At 44.0% G+C, this 19,754-nt stretch overlaps 1 protein-coding gene, 1 non-coding gene and 1 pseudogene across 5 annotated transcripts in view; all 3 read right to left on the minus strand.

The window, feature by feature from the left end:
• MTMR14 (myotubularin related protein 14) overlaps positions 1 to 3,641 on the minus strand; it is a 46,404-nt gene extending 42,763 nt beyond the window's left edge. The window contains exons 1-2 of one of the 4 annotated variants that reach the window (XM_016209963.2): positions 3,398 to 3,641; positions 2,358 to 2,506 (exon numbers count right to left, since the gene is read on the minus strand). In XM_016209963.2, coding sequence (XP_016065449.1) covers positions 2,358 to 2,506; positions 3,398 to 3,553 — 305 coding nt within the window. In that variant the 5' untranslated portion in view covers positions 3,554 to 3,641. The remainder of the gene's footprint in view (positions 1 to 2,357; positions 2,507 to 3,397) is intronic. The other 3 variants (XM_087824988.1, XM_016209962.2, XM_016209964.2) reach the window with 3 other exon arrangements.
• Positions 3,642 to 14,266: 10,625 nt separating this feature from the next.
• Positions 14,267 to 14,394, minus strand: LOC148091446 (small nucleolar RNA SNORA33). The gene has a single exon (XR_015715745.1). It is a non-coding gene; the product is annotated as a small nucleolar RNA SNORA33 (small nucleolar RNA).
• Positions 14,395 to 17,717: 3,323 nt separating this feature from the next.
• Positions 17,718 to 18,080, minus strand: LOC107534688 (large ribosomal subunit protein eL34 pseudogene; annotated as a pseudogene).
• Between the last annotated feature and the right edge of the window lie 1,674 nt (positions 18,081 to 19,754).

Below are 19,754 nucleotides of genomic sequence, written 5' to 3' on the forward strand. Positions count from 1 at the left end.
TTCTCTTCAACAAACAGGCATTGCCCACTCACTATCACTTCAAGGCCTTGCAAGGAGTGAAAAGTAAACTCCAGTAACAACTCCAGGTTTGGGGATGTACCACAGCAGTCCTTGCCTGGAAAGTGAGACTCTGCTAGACAAGATGGGAAAGCCATGGCAATGACAGGGAAAAAAGGCAGACAGGTGGACAGAACAGGGTGAGGAAGACCTGGCTTTTAACCCCACTCTGCTAACCACATCTGTGGGTTTCAACTTCCTCTTCGTGCAATGGTGACACTATCTTCTTCTCTAGGTGGCTGCAGGACTTGAGTTAGTGTGTAAAACACTAACACATGTCAAATATTAGGCACCTGAAGAGTGTTAGTTTCCTTCTGCTTAAGGGCTAGGCTGAATTGGCACTAAACATATTTCCTTCCCAGAAGAGCTTCTGTGAGGCAACCAAGAATGAGTTCCTAGAGGACTGTTACTACAAGGTGATTAGGCATTACCTGAGAACTTGTTAGAAAATGCAGAAGCTCAGGTCCCACTCTAGATCTACTGAGTCAGATTCTGCACTGTAACTAGAGTGTCAGGTGATTCACTCACAATATCAAGCTGGAAAAGCACCACCTTGACTACAGCTAAGCTTAGTACCATAATGCCATTATAAAACCACCACTCAGCACTGAAGACAGTTGGAATGAGGGCAAGGGCAAGGAAAAAGAGCTCTTGTTCAGAAACTTTAGCTAAAGGTGAGTTCACCTAACTTTGGAAGAAGTTAGGAAGAGAGAGGAACCATAATAGGACCATAGGAAAGTCCAATTCTTTAGGCTTGGAGATCCCTGGAGTTCTTAGGTTATACAACTGAGGATACAATACAATTTATAATTTGTTTTTCTAATGCATTCATTTTTCTCAGTGAATCCTATCACAAGCTCAGAAGATGGTACACTTACAGACATCCCATTTTACAGATGAGAAAACTAAGGCTTAATCTTTCAACTCCTCCAAACTGGTTGTCCTGCTTGAAAGCCTTCAGTGACTCCTGGTTGCCAACAGCAGCAGCTCTCAGATTATAGCATATGTAAGACTGATCTAAAGAGCTCTCTGAGACTGTAGACTGTGGAAAGTCTTATTCAGGGGCCCTAGAATCTGTGTAATAAGTGTTCAGGGATGCTAGGAAATAAAACCATTAACACCCACAGGTTTACACTCCTTGGCCTGATGATCAAGACTCTGTATAAGCTGGTCCCAAAGGACATTTCAGGGACACTCCTACTCATCCTTCCAATTCCAGCTGAAAAGGATCTCCACCATGGGGTCTTCCCAAACACTCACAGACCAGACTGCTGTAGGCCTACAAGAGCACTTCTCGAACCTTAATGTGCATACAAATCACTGGGACATCTTGTTATGCTGTGATTTTGACTGATTCAGTGGCTCTGGTGCTCGAGATTCAGAGTCTCTAGCCAGTTCCTGGATTCACTGATGGGTAGAGATGGCCTGCTACACTTTGAGCATGACTCTACTGTAGCACTTATCCTAACATTGCATTCATGGTGCCAGGCTTTCACAGATATTATTGACAACAACTAGAATTCCCTTAAAATCAGCAGCAAGCAGGGAGATTAGGGGAACAAACTCTGAGACTGACATAAAGCATTTCCTAGAGTCTCAATGCTGTGATTTTTTTAGTGTCAAACAACTGCTACCATTTACTGACCGCCTACAGGCTGCAGCCTGTGCCAGATGTTTTATGTCTCCTCTAATATGAAAGCTCTCAGACCTTGGTAGGCCCTAAATAAATAGTAGCACTTAATTCTAATTTTTACAACAAACATGCCAGGCTTGTAACAGCCACATTCATCATCAGGGATCACACTAGCCACTTTTCTAAAGAGGTACACTTACCAATGAGACAACCAACAGACAAAGAAGTAAAATAACTTGCCCAAGTTAGTTACACAAGCAAGGCAGCCAGCATGTAAACTCAAGCAATCAGACTGAAGACCTCAATCAGGCTCATAAGCATGTTGACACAGCACACCTCCCATCCACATTCCCTTAAAAAAGGACACTGAGGTTCAGAGGTGAGGTGTGAAGTCAGCAGCCTTAGGACAATGAGCTGCTATAGGATGGGAGTGAAACTGAAGTCCAGGGCTGTAACTACCAACCTCCATTCTACCATTTTACGCCATGATGCCTTGCCAGTGTTACACATCAAACCCTAAAAAAAACAAAGATGTGGATAAGGCTTAACACCTGGGGAAAGTGAGTCTGCTCAGCCCAGCAACCTGCTCAGCTGCAGACTTCCTGATTCCGGGGATGAGTTGTCAAGGCCTCCCCATACAGGCCCACCCTGGTCACATGATACTCACGTGTCTTTCTCCTTCTCAGAACTTTCATACTCCAGGAACACGATGTGCTGGGGGTAGTGGCCACAGATATCCCCATTCACATTTTGGATCACACTGTAACAGTAGTCTCGGCCAAACAGCTCCAGACACCTCTTCTCGATGCGCTCAACCTGCACAGAGAAGGAGACCTGAGCATAAAGAAGATTTGGGGGCTCTGAGTGTGAGAATTAGGTGGTTTGTGACCTGGAGAGGTCACTGGGAATGACATGTGCCTCTTTGATTACAATTCAATGCCAGGAAAAGACCTATTGCTGGGTCAGAGGCCCTAAATATGTAGTTCGTTAACCAATATGTGGTATACTATGGGAGGGGCTCTGAACCCCTCTATGTTGCAGTGAAATTGTTTTGTTAAGCATTTGAAGGAGAGGATTACAGCTTTCATTTCAGCCTTCCAGGTCTGGCAATAAGGAGACTGAAGAGAATTCCAAGGGTAGAAAAAAGAAGAACTGAAGCCTGCTTTTGATAAAGGAACAGAGAGAGTGTGGGCTGTCTTCTTGCTCTATAGGGGAAGGAAGGGGATGGGCCTAAATTCAGTGTCATGCTGTATAGGAAACAGTATAAGAAGACAACACAGTTGATCTTTAGGCTCCATTCAGCCCTACTACTCCAGCCCCTTCAGTCTGACCTTTGAACTGAAGGAATACTCCAGACTTTTTTTTTTTTTAACCTAGCCTGGGGGCTAAACTTTTTTTTTTTTTTTTTAATCTAGGCTTTTGTCCCCGCCCAATGCAGGGGAGTAACCCTCCTCAGCTCCTCCTCTAATCTCTGAACCGGCCCCTCACGCTGATCCTTGACCTCCAAACCCCCTGTCTCAAACCAAAAGGATATTCTTCCTTGCCTCCATCTGACCTCGGTTCCTCCTTTTTCGGTTTTTAAACCGACCCTTACTCTCCGGATCCAGATCCTGGGAACTCTTCTTCCTCTGACCCCTAACCTCAGCCTTTCCGCTGTAACTTCCCAAGCCAGGGACCTTCTCCTGCTCATCACGCCTCCGAACTCACCTTAGAGCCGCCCGTCCCGCTGCAGTCCTTGGCCCGGTACTGAGTCCTGGAGAACTCCTCCAGCAACTCCCCGAGTCCCGGCTCCTGCGGCGGCGGGTTGCCCGAAGAAGTCGAGGATCCGGCCGAAGCAGCGGCGGCCGCCCGAGCGCCAGCCATGGCCCAGCCCCAAGCCCCTTCAGCGTCCGGCGTCCTCTTCAGCGCGCCTCAGCCCGGCCCATGGTACCTGAAGGCACCGACTCCAAGTCCGGAACCTCCAGAACCGCTTCAGCCACCGCCTTCCGCTTTCACTTCCGGCCCCGCCCCACCCTGCCGGATGTTTACCTTGCACTGGCCAATCGGAGCCCGGGACTCGCGCCCCGCCCCAGGATTACCGGCCCACCATCAGACGCGGAGCGATCCAAGTGGTCTCGGGGGAGGGCGCCGAACCACTCGCCGACACCTCGTGCTCCGCCCCTTGGGTTTCCCTTGGGGAAGCCGGGCTAAACCATTGGGGCTGCGGCGGCGGGGGGGGGGGGCAGCGAGGGAAGCGGGAGGAAGGAACCTGGGAAAGAAGCAGAGTGAGAGTGAAGTAATCCATTACAGGGAGAGAGGGAGGAATCTCTTGGAGGCAACTCTCGTTGGCAGCCATAGTAATAATAGTAACAAGACAGCATTTCCTAAGGCGCTCTGCTTGCACTGCTCCGTACAACATCTCCGTGATCTGACAGTGCTCCTATGGGCTACCTATCTTATTGAAGAAGATAACTCCAGTCATCATTGGCTTGAAATTCTTTTTCTTTTTTTTAAATTTGTATTTATTGAGTTTTAGAAAGAGAGAGGAAGGGAGAGAGAAACATCCATTTGTTGTTCCACTTACTTATGCATCCATTGGTTGATTTTTATATATATATATATATATATATATATATATATATATATTTTTTTTTTTTTTTTTTTAAATATCTTTATTGATCAGAGAGAGGAAGAGAGAGAGAAACATCAGTGATGAGAGCGTCATTGATCGGCTGCCTCCTGCACGCCCGGGACTGGGGCTGGAGCCCACAACCGCGGTATGTGCCCTGAGGGGGAATCCAGCCGCAATCTCCTGGACCCAGGTCGATGTTTGACCGCTGAGCCACGCCTGGTTGGGCTCATTTTTATTTTTTTAAATTCTCACCTGAGGGTATTTTTTTCTCTCCACGGCTTTTCAGAGAGAGTGGAAGGGAGGGGGAGAGAGACATCAATGTGAGAGACTGGAGGAGGGGGAGGGGAAAGGAGAAGGGGGAAAGGGGAGCAGGGAGGAACCCACAACCCAGGTAGTGCCCTTGACCAGGAATCCAACCCAGGACCCTTCCGTGCATGGGTGGGCGCTCTAACCACTGAACACACGGGCCAGGGCCCCTTGGTTGATTCTTGTACATGCCCTGACCAGGGGTCAAACTCACAACCTTGGCACATGGGGTCATGCTTTAACCAACTGAGTTAACTCTGCCAGGACTTTCGCTTAAAAGTCTATGATTAAAAAGCCCCATATTCTTTTTTTCCTTAATGGTCTTAATAAGAACATTCAAACCTATAAAAAAAAAAAAAAGTATGAGTTTATTTGAGCAAAAGAGGCAACAATTGCTGGGATGCAAGATCTCAAAAGCTCTGACCCTAGTGGGTTTGGCTTAGTGGTTAGAGCATCTGCCCATGGACTGGAGGGCCCCTGGTTCGATTCTGGCTAAGGGCACGTACCTTGGTTGCAGGCTCGATCCTAGTACCAGCCGGGTATGTGTGCAGGAGGCAACCAATCGATGTGTCTCTCTCACATCGATGTTTCTCTCTCTCCCATTTCTACTCTCTCTGAAAAAAGAAATGGAAAAAACCTCCTCAGGTGAGGATTAAAAAAAAAAAAATCTCAAAAGCTCAGGAAAATTGAGTTTTGCAGTTTCTTTCATACATTTGAAATTAAGGAGTAAATTTAAGGAAGATTACCTGAAGTTGGGAGAAAGAAGGGTGGGGAGCCCTGCTGGGCACAGCTCAGTGGTGGAGCATCCACCTAGGATACAGGAGGTGGTGGTTAAATTCCAGGTCAGGACACATGCCCGGGTTGAGGGCTCAATCCCCAGTAGGGGGCGTGCAGGAGGCAGCCGATCAATGACTCTCTCATCATTGATATTTCTCTCTCTCTCTCCCTCTCCTTTCCGCTCTCTGAAATCAATAAAGATATATTTTTAAAAAAAGAAGGGTGGGGATTGGATTACAGGATAGTTAACAAGATTATGTACTCTCTTGAGGGTGATCAAACTTATTTGAAAAGGTGTGTTAATCTAGATGCACACAAAAAATGGAAAGAGCTTGCTTAAGGCAGAGATAAATCTTTGACTAAAAGTTATATGTCCACCATGATCTGCTCAGTTAGCAATTTATGATCAGATAACCCTGTGAGGTTCTTTCTGCAGAACTCCTTTTTCATGCACAACGGAGTATTGCAAACATTCACAGAAGTGGAGAAAATAGTGTTACCGGAAAGGGGACCGTTAGATGGGCCAGTACAGAAACCCAGGTACAGAAACTCACTAGGGCAGGAAGGCAAGAATCTTGTCCCCAGAGTAATCTATCTTCCCCTAGCATATCGCTGGTCATGTGGTTTAGACCCCCTGAGCGTTTTCTCCCTAAAGATAACATTTAGGCCTCAGTAGTATTTCAACTCCAGGCCCAGAAAAGCAGTGAAACCAGACAAGTGGCACCCATGGGTGCCTCAGGACCAGCTACATAGACTAATGACCTCTGCTCTGGCACTGACCAATCAGCGGAGACAGTGACCCTGAAAGCTGATGGGTCACCCGGAAAGCTGATGAATATTCTATTAAGACCCTCCTCTGGATCTCTCCTAAGATTCCCACCTTCAAGAAAGAGATAAATACACTTAGGACCAAGGACTCAGTGAGCACTCCCCACCAAGGGAGAGCGCCAGCACCGTCTCCATCCCCCTTCTTCCCTTGGAGGGGACCCCACCAGACTTGGAAGCAGTAGGTAGTGGCAGCTTGCCCGGGGCTTACCCCCTAAACCTGTTTCCAAGGCCCCCTTCTCTCTCTCTGACTTCTCAGTAAGCCAGATCAGCCCAGCCTAGACTCTCCAATTACTTCTTCCATGTGCCTTCCTTGTTTCACAATACCAAGTTTATTTTTGCTGCCATCATGGACCCAATACCCTTTGACTCAGGGGGCGTGCAGGAGGCAGCCAGTCAATGACTCTCTCATCGCTGATGTTTCTATCTCTCTCTCCCTCTCTCTAAAATCAATAAAAAAACATATTTTAAAAAAAGAACGAAAAAAGGAGCTACTTGGGAATCATTAATTCAGGCAGAAGCCCAAATAATATTCCTATTTGAAGACCAAAGCAATGGGTATTTATGAAAAAGAGAAGGGGAATTATTACATCAGTACAAGGAAAGCATTTCTATTGGTGGAGATAACACAGCATAGTGATATGCATTCTAAATGTTTTCATTTTTCTGTCTAGTAGTCATCTTGTTATCTTTGTAAACACTTCTTTGGGAAACAAGGTTGTTTAGACCATTTTAACATTCCAAGTATTTGAGACATAAGATGTGCAAGGCAGCTCTGTCTCCACTTGAAGGTGACTTTATTTATATTAGTGTTTACACATATCTCTTCCAGTCAGTCGCTTTTGTTTTCCTTAGATAAATACCAGTACCCAGAAGGGAGACTGTTGGATCATATGGTAGTTCTATTTTTAATTTTTTTGGGGAACCTCCATACTGTTTCCCATAGTGGCTGTATTAATTTACATTCCTACCAACAGTGCACAAGGGTTCCCTTTCTCCACACCCTCGCCAACACTTGTTATTTCTTGTCTCTCTGATAATAGCCATTCTAGCAGGTGTGAAGTGATATCTCACTGGTTTTGATTTGCATTTTCCTGATGATTTGTGATGTTGAGCACCTTTCATGTACCTTTTGGACATCTGTAGGTCTTCTTTGGAAAATGTTGTTTCAGAACCTCTGCCCATTTTTAAATTGGATTGCTAGTTTTTGCTATTGAGTTCTATGAGTTTTTAAAATATATTTTGGATATTAACCTCTTATCAAATATATGATTTGCAAATACTGTATCCCATTTGGTAAATTGCCTTTTCAGTTTGTTGACGGTTTTCTTTGCTGTGTGGGAGCTATTTAGTTCGGTGTTTATTTTTGCTTTTGATGCATTTGGTTATAGTGTCAGAACAAAAAATCGTTGCCCAGACCTATGTCAAGAGCTTACCACCTATGTTTTCTTCTAGGAGTTTCATGGTTTTAGTTACCTTATCATTTTAACTTGATTATTTCTGTAAAGATCCTATTTCCAAATAAGGTCACATTCTGAGGTACTGAGGGTTAGGAATTCAATCTTTTTTTGGGGGGAAGGCACAATTTAACCTATAAGAGGAGGTGTAGACAGAAAGATTGTCCACTGCGACAGCTCCCTGCTTCTCCCCTTTGAAGTGGCTGCTTCCTCTTATATCATAAGATGAGTGACAGGAATGACCATCCACTTAGCACTTTCCTTTCTCCTTTGGGGCACTGAGGGGGAAGCTTCCTCTGTTTTCTAATAGAAATATTATGAAAAAGTCATCAAACAAATATTTTACTAACAGAGAAAAAGGAAAATACTGAAGGATATTTCATGCTTTTATTCCCACCCCTTGCAACTTACAGAAACTACCCCATGGGAGTGGAATACCCCAAGCCAGCCGTGTCCTTCTGGTGGCAGCTCACCCACTCTGCTACATGATGAAGGAAGTATGTGGCTAAGAAGTCCCTTTGTCTGCTCTGCAGGTTGCCCAGAGTCCCCTGACACATGGTCTTCTCACCTGTATCAGTCATGGGGCGAGCAAGAAGTAGATGGCACATTGATTTGGATAAATGGGGGAAGGTCTAATAAAGGGACTAGTTACCAAGGTGTGGCCCTGGTGTAGGGAAAACACGAGGGATAATGCAGTGCCTGAGACTAGTGACAGGAAGGTGTTCATCCCCCTAGCCAAGGGGATGTGCAGAAACAGAGGGCTACATATACAGAGTTGTCTTGATAAGACCTCTGTCCTCCCACCTTAACACTACATAATGTCCAAAATGACAAATGTGGAAAGCCACATTTTTATATGACTGAAAGTAACGCAATATTAAAGATGACTGAATTTAAGTAATTATGAATTGTATGAGTGTTTTATTCATAGACTTACGATCTAGAAATAATTATGGTTTTAGTTACTTTATAATTTTAACTTGATTATTTCAGTAAAGATCCTATTTCCAAATAAGGTCACATTCTGAGGTACTGAGGGTTAGGAATTCAATCTTTTTTTATAGATTATAAAATATAGTAAATACAGTTTTCTGGTTGTCCTTTCAGAAATATCACTAATTATTTAGTTAAAGTCGTTTTTCACATAATCTGTGTCCTATTGACAGTAATAATTGCAAGGTTAAAAATTAAATTCAAACTATATAAAATTTGAATATATTTTCATCCAAAGTGTAATTTTAGCAAATGTAAAATGTTAAAATTTTAAAAATGGTTCACGTATGTTTTCTCAAAAGTTATTTTTCTCCTAAAGTACAAAAAATTGTTAAAATTAGAAGGCAAAGTGTATTTATACTAAGTGAATTTTAAATTTTAAAATCAAAATTATTTAGGTAGATCTGAAATTAGTTTTTGAAAATCTAATTAAATATTTTGATAAAAGTAAAACCGTCTGCAAGTCCATTTGCAACACCAGTGTCCATCCATCTCATTGTCCATGTAAAGAACTGGCTTCGCATAGCTCTCACGTTACATCTAGGCCAGGGGTGGAGAACATCTGGCCCTCAGGCCCTATACAGACTGCAAAATCATTTGGTCTGGCCCTGCCAAGGCAACTGCTGGCGGGACTCAAAATTTAATAAATCTAGGAGCTTTTTTCATAGCTAATTTTTAAGTTAATAATTTTATTTGGCCAGTGAGTGATGTTATAAATATTCAAATGGCCTTTGGCAGAAAAAAGGGTCCCCACTCCTGATCTAGGCAAATGTGGAAGCAAAGTTGAGTAATAAAATAGTCAATATTGCAAAATGTTCCTCAGTTACCGTGTGCAACTCTTGTGAATATAGAACTAATCTGTGAGCACTGCTGGAACCATGGGAAAGCAGCAAGACAGTGCACACTTTGGCACTACTGGGAAGCAATGCTTTGTTGTGTAAGAATCTATTGCAGTCATGCTATCTGAGGGGGAAGGGTTTGATAAATACATTGATTTGTCTTTTCTTTTTTCCAAGTGGCTCTAACACTCATATCCCCCCACCTTCTGAAACAGTGTCTGTCTTGAATATTAGCACAACCCACTGAAAACCCTGTAGATGCAGTTGTCCTCTCTTTCTCCCTTCCCTTCCCTTCCCTTCCCTTCCCTTCCCTTCCCTTCCCTTCCCTTCCCTTCCCTTCCCTTCCCTTCCCTTCCCTTCCCTTCCCTTCCCTTCCCTTCCCTTCCCTTCCCTTCCCTTCCCTTCCCTTCCCTTCCCTTCCCTTCCCTTCCCTTCCCTTCCCTTCCCTTCCCTTCCCTCCCCTCCCCTCCCCTCCCCTCCCCTCCCCTCCCCTTCCTTCTCTTTCTTCCTTCCTTCTCTCTCTCTCTCTCTCTCTCTCTCTCTCTCTCTCTCTCTCTCTCTCTCTCTCTCTCTCTCTCTCTCTCGTATATCTTGCCCAGACGGGCCTGGCTCAGTGGTTAAGCATTGACCTAGGAAAAATATATCTTTATTAATTTCAGAGAGAGAGAGAGAAACATCAGTGATGAGAGAGTTGTCATTGATGGGCTGCCTCCTGCACGCCCCCTGCTGGGGATGGAGCCTGCAACCCAGGCATGTGCCCTGACCGGGAATAGGATTAGATATCCTGGATCCTAGGTCGATGATCAACCACTGAGCCATGCTGGCCAGACGATTTTCTTTCTTTTTTTAAAAAACACGTGTTCTTATTTATTTATTTATTTTTGTATTTTGTTTTTGTTAATCCTTCCCCCAGGATATCCCAAGGATATTTTTTCCTTTTTTTTAGAGAGAATTGAAGGGAGGGGGGAGGGTTGGGGAGAGAGAGAGCTAGAGATAGAGAAAAATATTGATGTAAGGGAGACACATTGATTGGTTGCCTCCCACCCATGCTCCAACTGGGGCCAGGGATCGAACCTGCAACCCAGGTGTGTGCCCTTGACTGGGAATCGAACCTGCGACCCTTTGATCCAAGGGCTGACGCTCTAACTACTGAGCACACCGGCCAGGGCCGGTTGTCTTTTCTTTAGAGGTGTGGACAAGCATGGCTCTGAGTTGTAAGAGTGGACCTTTAGGGTTATGGGTTGAACAGTGCCAGGACTGAGCACCAAATACCAAAGAAGTGCCTGTGTGTTCTTTACCAAAATTTCATGTGTGTGTGTTTGTGATATATGGGATTCTCTAAAGCATGGACCAAGGACTAGAGTCCCTCTTTCTTGGTTCTAAAGAGGCTCTGCCATCTAGGAGCCTTTTGTGGTCACCTAGGTGAGGTGGAAGGAAGAAAGTCTGAAGTCTAGAAGAAGGGAACAGTGGCTAGGCTACAACCTCACAACAGGGCACAGGAAAGACCTAAGGAGTGATTTTCCAGTGATTGCTCCTGGAAAACTCTCAAAAACCAGGAGGTGCCGTCAAGGCAGTTTCCTTCACTGGTTCTAACCTGACCATTGGGAGCTTTGCAAACCCTGGCACACACAGTTCAACTTAATTTTCAGTGATTTGTTAATCAATCAAGTACTAAACAAGCTTGTATGGAGTGCTACTATGTGCCAGGCACTGTGCACGGACTGGAACTCAGTGGTGAGCAAGGTAGGGAGATCCTTGAACTTTGCTGTTCACAATCTTGCAGGGAAGGTAGAGGCTAAACAACAGACTCAGTGAGCTAAGTGCCAAGGCAGAGTAGTTGAGATGCTGTGGGAAAGTTTGTCTCTTCTGGAATCTTGTCTACAGACAATCTGAACCAGGAGGCCGAATTCCCACCAGACAGCTCTCTCATGACAACTACCTGAATCAGAAAGGGAATTAACTCTCCAGCCAGACTAATTTATGCCCTAAATTTAATATTACTAAATGGCATCCCCAGAGTCTGGTAGAATTTCACTTCTATTGCTAATCAAGGGCTGTCTGGTGGATTACTTAATAACAAGCCCCACTGTGTTTTCTGCCTTCAAGATGGAAAATTACATTCCTGATCCTCAGATCTGATCCTTACAAATAATGGGGATGGAGGAGACAGGAGGAAGAATGGCATAAACAAAAGTACATGGATTTTGAAGACAGGTAGAACTGTCTGTACTGGGTTTCCAGGTTCTGTGACCTTGAGCAAGGCAACCATTGTTCTCTAAGCCTCAGTTTCCTCATTTGTAAAATGGGGACATTGGCAACTATGTCATTGGGTTGTTGAAAGGATTAAAAGCAATAATGTATTGTAAAGACCCAACAACACATGACAGTCAAGAACAAATGTTTTCTTTGTTTTTTTCTTGTAGCACCAAATGACATTTAAATTAGTTTAGCTTTCTAAAGAGATTGAGTTTTTTGCTAGAGTCGATGGCTGGGAGGTTAGTTAAAATGACTGAGATTCCTGGGACAAATTTTTAAAATAAATAGATATGAATTTTTTAAAAGTTGTGCAAGATTTGTATGCTGAAAACAAAACTCTGGTGAAAGAAATCAAAGAAAACTGAGACAAATCACATACTTTGTTCATGGATTAGAAGACTCAATATTCAATGGATCTATAGGTTCAATCCAATCCACTTAAAAAGTCCAGCAGGGATTTTCATTGACATCAACAAGCTGATTCTAAGATCTTAATTTACTTTAGACTTTAGGTTAAGTATGAATGTCTAAAGATGTAGGATAAAACCAATGAAGGGTAGAAATAAAAAACAGGAATTTCTTGCTTAACATCAGTAGTCTGTGTTAGAAATCAGATATTCTGTGTGAAAGCAGACAGGAAGGAAACCTGATTCCCATTATTTTACGTGGGAAAAATTTTAATGCATGGCATGTCAACACCAAGCCCAAAACAATTTCCTAAAACATAAATAAAATACAATGAAACATCTGCATACAAGCAACAACCTATCATATTAAGATTTAATATGATTAAAACCATTGCTTCCTTCAAAACAGTAGTACTGGCATAAGGACAGACATACAGATCAATGAAATAGAATAGAGAACCTAAAGACAAACCCTCACACATACGGCCAATTGATTTTCAAGAAGGGTGCCAAAATCTTTCAATGGAAAAAGGACAGTCTTTTTTTATTTTATTATTTCTATTTATTTTTAAATATGCTTTTATTGATTTTAAAGAGAGAGGAAGGGAGAGGTATATAGAGAGAGAAACATCAATGATGAAAGAGAGACATTGATCAGCTGCCTCCTGCACGCCCTCTACTGGGGATGGAGCCTGCAACCCAGGCATGTGCCCTGACTGGGAATCAAACCGAGATCTCCTGGATCCTAGGTCGATGCTCAACCATTGAGCTACCCCGGCCAGGCAGGACAGTCTTTTCAATAAATGGTGCGGGTACAACTAGATAGCCACATGCAAAGAATGAAGTTGCACTCTTACCTTACATTATGCAAAAAAACTAATTCCAACGGATCAAAGACCTAAGTGTAAGAGCTAAAACTACAAAATTCTTAGAAAACACAGGGGAAAGGCTTCATGACACTGGATTTGGCAGTGATTTCTTGGTTATGACACCAAAAGCATGGGCAACAAAAGAAAATTTGATAGACTTCATCAAAATTTAAAACATTTGTGCATCAAAGGACACTATCAAGATAGTTGAAAGACAACCCACAGTATGGGAGAAAACATTTGCAAGCCATATATGTGATAAGTAATTAATATTCTGAAAGTATAAAAAACTCCTACAACTCAACAACAAACAGCCCAACCCAAAAATGAGAAAATAATGTGAATAGACATTTTCCCAAAGGAGGTATACAATCAGTAAGCCCATGAAAAGATGTTTAACATCCCTAGTCATTAGGGAAAGGCAAATTAAATAAAATTAAATTAATGGGAGGTAATTAGGTTTCGATGAGGTCATGAGGGTAGAGCCTCTATAATGGGATTAGTGTCCTCGTAAAGAGAGGAAGACTAGAGCTTTCTCTCTTTCTACTTGAGGACAGCAAGAAGGTAGCCAGCCAACTATAAATCAGGAAGGGAGCTCTCACCATACCGACACCCTGATATCCAGTTTCCAGAACTGTGAGGAAGAGATGTTTGTCTTTTAAGGCACGAAGTCTACGGTGTCATGAAATAGCAGCCAGAGCGGACCGAAACAGGCAGCTTGGCTGGCTGCCCTGGGACCCAGATCCACTCCTGCCCAGTGAGGGAGGAGGGGCAGTTTCTTAACGGAAGCTGGATACTATTATCAGAAGCAAGGGAAAGGTAATGCTGGACAAACCCCACAGATTTTCGTTAGAGCTTCATACATACATTTAATGACTGATTCCTTAAGAAGTGACAATGTTATCTATTTTAATCCTTACAAACAAACATTAATCTAATTTTGTGTTAATGTTTTGGAGACCTTATAGATAAGTAAAAAGTAAATTTTACATATAGGTAAGTATTAATCCTTTAGAATTTTCCATCTATCCCCCGCTTTTTCAGGACTAATAATATTGTAAAGGCAGAATGGTTTGAATGGCTCCACATCTGAAAATGGACTTTCCTTTTCTTTTTTTAGTCTCAGTTTTCTTAAACTTTAGTACCTAAGAACTACAGGATGGGGTGGTATACATGAGACCTTGCTTATTGTACTTTATAGACAATTAAGGCATTTTTTTAAAGGGTATTTTTTTTTCTTATAGCCATTTTCAGGGAACTTAATGACTTCAATATCTTTAAGGATTGTAACATGGCTTTATTAATTGCCAGCTTTCTCTAAATTTCTGCAGGAACACATTCAGATAATAAAGGGTAATTTGCACCATATTTCTTCTCAATTGCATTTGTCTTTACAATCTAACCTTCTACAAAAGATGAAATACTCTTTACTAATGTTTACTGAGCATCTACTATGTGACCAACATCTCACATATTTTACCTCATTTAAACCATGTGAGGTTAAGAAGCTGTTAGTCCAATTTTACAGGTTCAGAGAATTTAAATAGCTTACTTAAACCCACATGGTTAAAGGGTATTAGGGTTAGAATACAAATACCCATTTGTCTGATTCCACAGCTCCCATGCCTCTCTGTAGGGACTCAGCAATGCTGAACAGCTCGATGCAAGGGTTATGTGCACTAGCTTTGGCCAAACCAGCCCCAGGTTTGAATCATAAAACTTCTGCTTTCTAGCAATGCAATGATAACAGCAAATAGCTTTGAATGTTTTCCAAGTGCTCAGCACTTTATGTGCACAAATATGTCATTCAACCTTCCTGAACACTTGGAGCGAGATAACACTATTATCATCAACCCCACTTTCTAGATGAGGAAACAGGCTTAAGGGCAATCATGAGCAGAAATGAGACTTGAACCCAGATGTCTGATGCCAGTGCAAGTGCTTGTAACTAAATGATATGGATTAAAAAAAAGAAACAAAAGTAGTTGAGAAGAATTGAATCTGCTCTATGGAATGATCTATACATGCAATAATTAAGAATGGGCACTCTGACCCTGACCAGTGAGGCTCAGCTGTTAGAGTGTTGGCCCACTCACGGAAGGGTCTTGGGTTTGATTCCTAGTTAAGGGCACATACCTAAGCTGCAGGTTGGATCCCTAGCCCTGGTTGGGGCGCATGCAGGAGGTAACCAGTTGATGCGTCTCTCACATATCGATGTTTCTCTCTCTTGCTCCTCTGTCACTCTCCCTCTCTCCCCCTCCGTCCTTCCCGCTCTCTCTGAAAAGCAATGGAAAAGATATTCTTGGGTGAAGATTAACAAAACAAAACAGAATGGGCAACCTGGGCCCTGGCCGGGTAGCTCAGTTGACGAGAGCATTGTCCCAATACACCAAGGTTGTGGGATTGATCCCCGGTCAGGGCACATACAAGAGTCAACCCATGAATGTATATATATATGTAGAACAATAACTCTCTCTCTCAAATCAATTAAAAAAAAGAAAAGAAAAAAAAGAATGAGCACTCTGGAGCAGGCTACCTGAGGGTAAATAAATCTCAGCTCCTTCACTTGCTAGAGGTGTGACTTTGGGCACATCATTTAACCTCAGTGTAATGAGTTTGGGCAAGTCATTTAACCTCTGTAAAATGGCTATATAGTAGTACCTACCTGTGTTAGTTTCAAGAGCTGCCATAACAAAATCCTATATACTGGGTGGTTTAAACAACAGAAATTAATTTTCTCACAGTTCTGGAGGCTGGGAGTCCAAGATTGATTTGTTGTTATCAAGTTTGGTTTCTTCTGAGTCCCCCCTCCTACAGCTGCTTTCTCTGTGTCTTCCATGGTTGTTCCTTGGTCTGTGAGCTATATGTCCTGATCTCTTCTTATAAGGACAGTCATATTGGATTGGGGCCAACCTATATGACCTCATTTTACCTTAATTAGCTTTTTGAAGGCCCTATCTCCAAAACAGTAATATTCTGAGGTACTATAGGTTAAGACTTCCATATGTGAATTGGTGGGGAGGGCACAATTCAGCCCATAACACAATCTCATAGGGTTACTGTGAAAATTAAATGGGATAATACATGTAAAGGAAAGATCAGGGGACCTAGAATGTTTCAAGAGCTTAATAACTGTTCAAAGTAACTGAATACTTAACTTAGACATGTGGGTATCCAGAAAGTTACAAATCTTTCTTTGCTAGGATATTGGCTGGAAGTGCCCTGGGGCCTTCTCTTCTCAGCTAGGTGCTCAGTCCAGCATCATTTTTACCTTATGGTCGATAGTCCCCATCTTGATTCCACCACCATTCCATTCTGGTCTGGCCACTCCCTGAGGGCAATGAGAAGCTCTTAAATTTTCTTTCTGTAAGTGCGCCTCGGTTTGTCCTTATTTATTTATTTACTATATCTTTATTGGTTTCAGGGAGAGGAAGGACGAGGGAGAGAAAGAGATAGAAACATCAATAATGAGAGTCATTGATCAGCTGCCTCCTGCACGCCTCCCACTGGGGACTGAGCCTGCAACCTGGGCATGTGCCCCAACTGGGAATCGAACGAGATCTTCTGGATCCTAGGTAGATGCTCAACCACTGAGCCATGCAGGCTGGGCCCAAGGTTTGTGTTTAAAATGAGGAGACATTCTTTCTCAGCTACTTCCAGCTCAACAGTGCCTTTCCAATACTACTGCTAGTTCTACTCCTTGAGGAAGCCACTTATTAAAACTTAATGACAATCACTTACATTTACAAAGCCATTTTCAATTTACAAAGCTCCTTTCCATCCATTAGCTCTTTTAATCTTTACAACATCTGAAGGAAGGATGTTTTTCTCTATTTTATAAATGAAGAAAATAGGACTCCGAAAAGTAGCATCATTGTCCTGGGTCACACCATTGATCAGTGGCAGAGATGGACCTCAAATTCTGGTCTTTTGGTTCCAAGATGACAGGAGTAGCGCACCTATCCAGCCATTCCTGTACAGTATAAACAATCTAGTATATCAGCCCTGCTCTCTTGGGGTGGGGGGATGTAGGTAAGTTATTTGGGACTATTTTGACTGAAAGTGACAAAACTCCAATTCAAACTGGCTTAAGCAAAAAAGGAATTTATTGGCTTACCTAACAGAACAATCCAGAAGCAGGTCTTCCAGCAGAGATGGATCTATGCTCAAACTATGTAATCAGTACTGTCTCTCTCTCTCTCTTTTTTTTTTTGAGAATTTTTATGAGTTTATTTGAGCCAAACTTATGACATGCTGGAAAGCAAGATCTCAAATACCCCTCCCTCCACTTCTAAGCTTCTTTCTGTGTTCACTTATTCTAAGACAAACTCTCTGCTTGGGGTATCAAAGATGGCCTCAGTAGCTACAGCTTACAATCCCCCCAGCTCAACAATCTCAGTAGAAGGAGAACTTCTACTTTCTTATAAATGGCAATAAATGCCCTGGATATCATTCTCAACTATTTCCTTTGTGTTGTGACCCCCACTCTGAACCAATCATTGTATCTGTTATAATAGAGCATTCTCATTGTCCAGGCCTGATCATTTGCCCCCCTCTGCAGAAGAGTATAGTGGTGGTGATGGGGTGAGTCTCGCCAATCCCAGGGCCTGCGTAAGGGAGAAAGGAGTTTCTTTAAATAAAAAGGTTTTTTTTTAATTTTTAAATTGCTTTTATTACTCAAAAAAACTTAACTTTTTAATTTAGTTTTCTGACTCTGTGCTTGTGCCTTCAATACTTTCACAACTATTATCTGCTCCTCAATAAGGAACGCAAGCTTGATCCTGTCACGGACACATTTAGCACACATGGATCCACCACAGGCCCAGCTGACATGTTTTTTCATTTTAGACGACCTCATTAGAACTTTAGGTCTCACAGCACAAACTCCACGAAGCCGGCCTGGGCACACGCCACATGCAGATTTTGGTGCTTTCCCAACCTTCTTGGTATAAAGGTAAACAATTCTATTACCAGGGATTCAGGACAGCCTAGTTTTGTTAGAGGCTGTATGATAGGACAGCCTCTGACAGTATGTCAAACGCTGAGCCATTGTGAATGCCTGAAGTCACCTTCCCCGGAAGAAAATAAAAAGCATTAATGTCAGAAGTGGTGTGGGTGGTGGACACATCTCTACAGGGCGCCATTGCTCTGCAGAGCTAAAATACAACAACCAGTGAGGAACTGGGAGTCCATCTTAGCAAGAATTCTCAGTTCTTGCCTCGGGAGTAGTAAGTGGACTTCTATGGTTTTTTCCTGGACTGCCTAGCTTCGCTCAGTAGGACAGAGAAAAAGGCAGTAATTCACGGCAGAGTAAGGAGAAAAGATGGAGCTTCTGGCTCTGGTAATTTGTATTCAGAACAGTACCCAAACCAGGAGTACTAATGGAAGGAGACTTTGAGGTGCCATTTGAGGATGATCACTTGCCTGCTTCTTCCTCCCAGAACCTTCTATTTCCCCATGAAGCTGTGAGCTCCAGGAAGACAGAGACCACATCTGTTTTACCCAGATGTGGCTTTACCCAGATGTGGAAAAAAGACAGTTGGCCATCTTACCTTTTTTTTTTGGTAGATGATGTAAATTTCATCAGACTGTCCACCTGTGTGAAGCTCAGTATTTGGAACCCACTAATAAAGATTATTTTTCAAAGCCCACTTTAATCTTAGCTTTTTAAACTCAGAGCTTAATCTGCCCACTTTACACATGGGGAAACAGAGGTTCAGAGAGCGCAAGTCCAAGGTCACAGACATAGCAAGTAGTCAGTTTGTGTGAGTGCCAACCCAGATCTGAGTGCCTCGGCAGATACTAAGCGAAAGTTATTTCCTTGCAGGGAAAGAAATGACCCATCCTGGCGTTCTTGGAGTGGCCCCCGGGGTGTTCTCGGCCTCACCTTGAGCCTGGATGGCTGCTTTGTTCTTAATGATGTACCCACTCCATGCCAGGCCCTGGGGAGAGCGTACGGAGGGTAACCAACACGTTCCAGCCTCCTCTCCTCTCCCCGGACGCTCACCTTGGGGCCTGTTCCTTGTACTGGAGCCAATGAGTCCCCACCGCAGCCACGGGCCGCTAACAATTTAGGGGGTTCACTCTCCGGGGAGTGTTGGCAGTTTCCTAGGAGACTCAGGGGACCTTCAACGCCTCCAAGACCCAAAGGACTGGAAGCATAATGGTGCAACTTGGGGCACTGTGATAGGCTGTAGGAAGGTAATTAGGCAGGAAGAGTTCAGTTCAAACCCTATCAAATAATACCGCGTTCGGCCCCTCCCCCATTCCCATGGGCTTTGCGGGGACCCACAGCTTAGGTTGGAAGAAGGGGGGGTTCCCCCCAAACCAGAAAGCCCTACTGTGGAGGGGACTTACTGCTCCGGCTGGGGCACGCCCGGGACCGTGCCACCCCTGCCCGGTTCCGCCCCGCTCCGCACGCCCGAGGCGGGAGCGCGTCCCCGCCGCGCGGCGCCGCTGCCCAGGAGCGCGCCTTGGCGCGGGAGCGCGCCCGGGGAAAGCCGGAGCAAGATGGAGGCCGCGCCGCGGCCGCCGCCTGGGCCGAGGCCGCCGCTGCCGGGAGCGCCGAGCCGCGGCGCCTAGGTTGTGCCAGTCCCGGACCCGCTGCCCCGGACCGGGCCCAGGTTGGTCTCCCCGCCCCCCCTCCCCGCGGCCGCAGGCTCCGTGGCGTCCGGCCTGGGCGCGGGGCAGCCGCCCCCCCACCCCCAGCCCTACCCGGGCCCAG

Source organism: Miniopterus natalensis, chromosome 15, assembly GCF_054644295.1.
Source record: "Miniopterus natalensis isolate mMinNat1 chromosome 15, mMinNat1.hap1, whole genome shotgun sequence".
Taxonomy (NCBI): Eukaryota; Metazoa; Chordata; class Mammalia; order Chiroptera; family Miniopteridae; genus Miniopterus; species Miniopterus natalensis.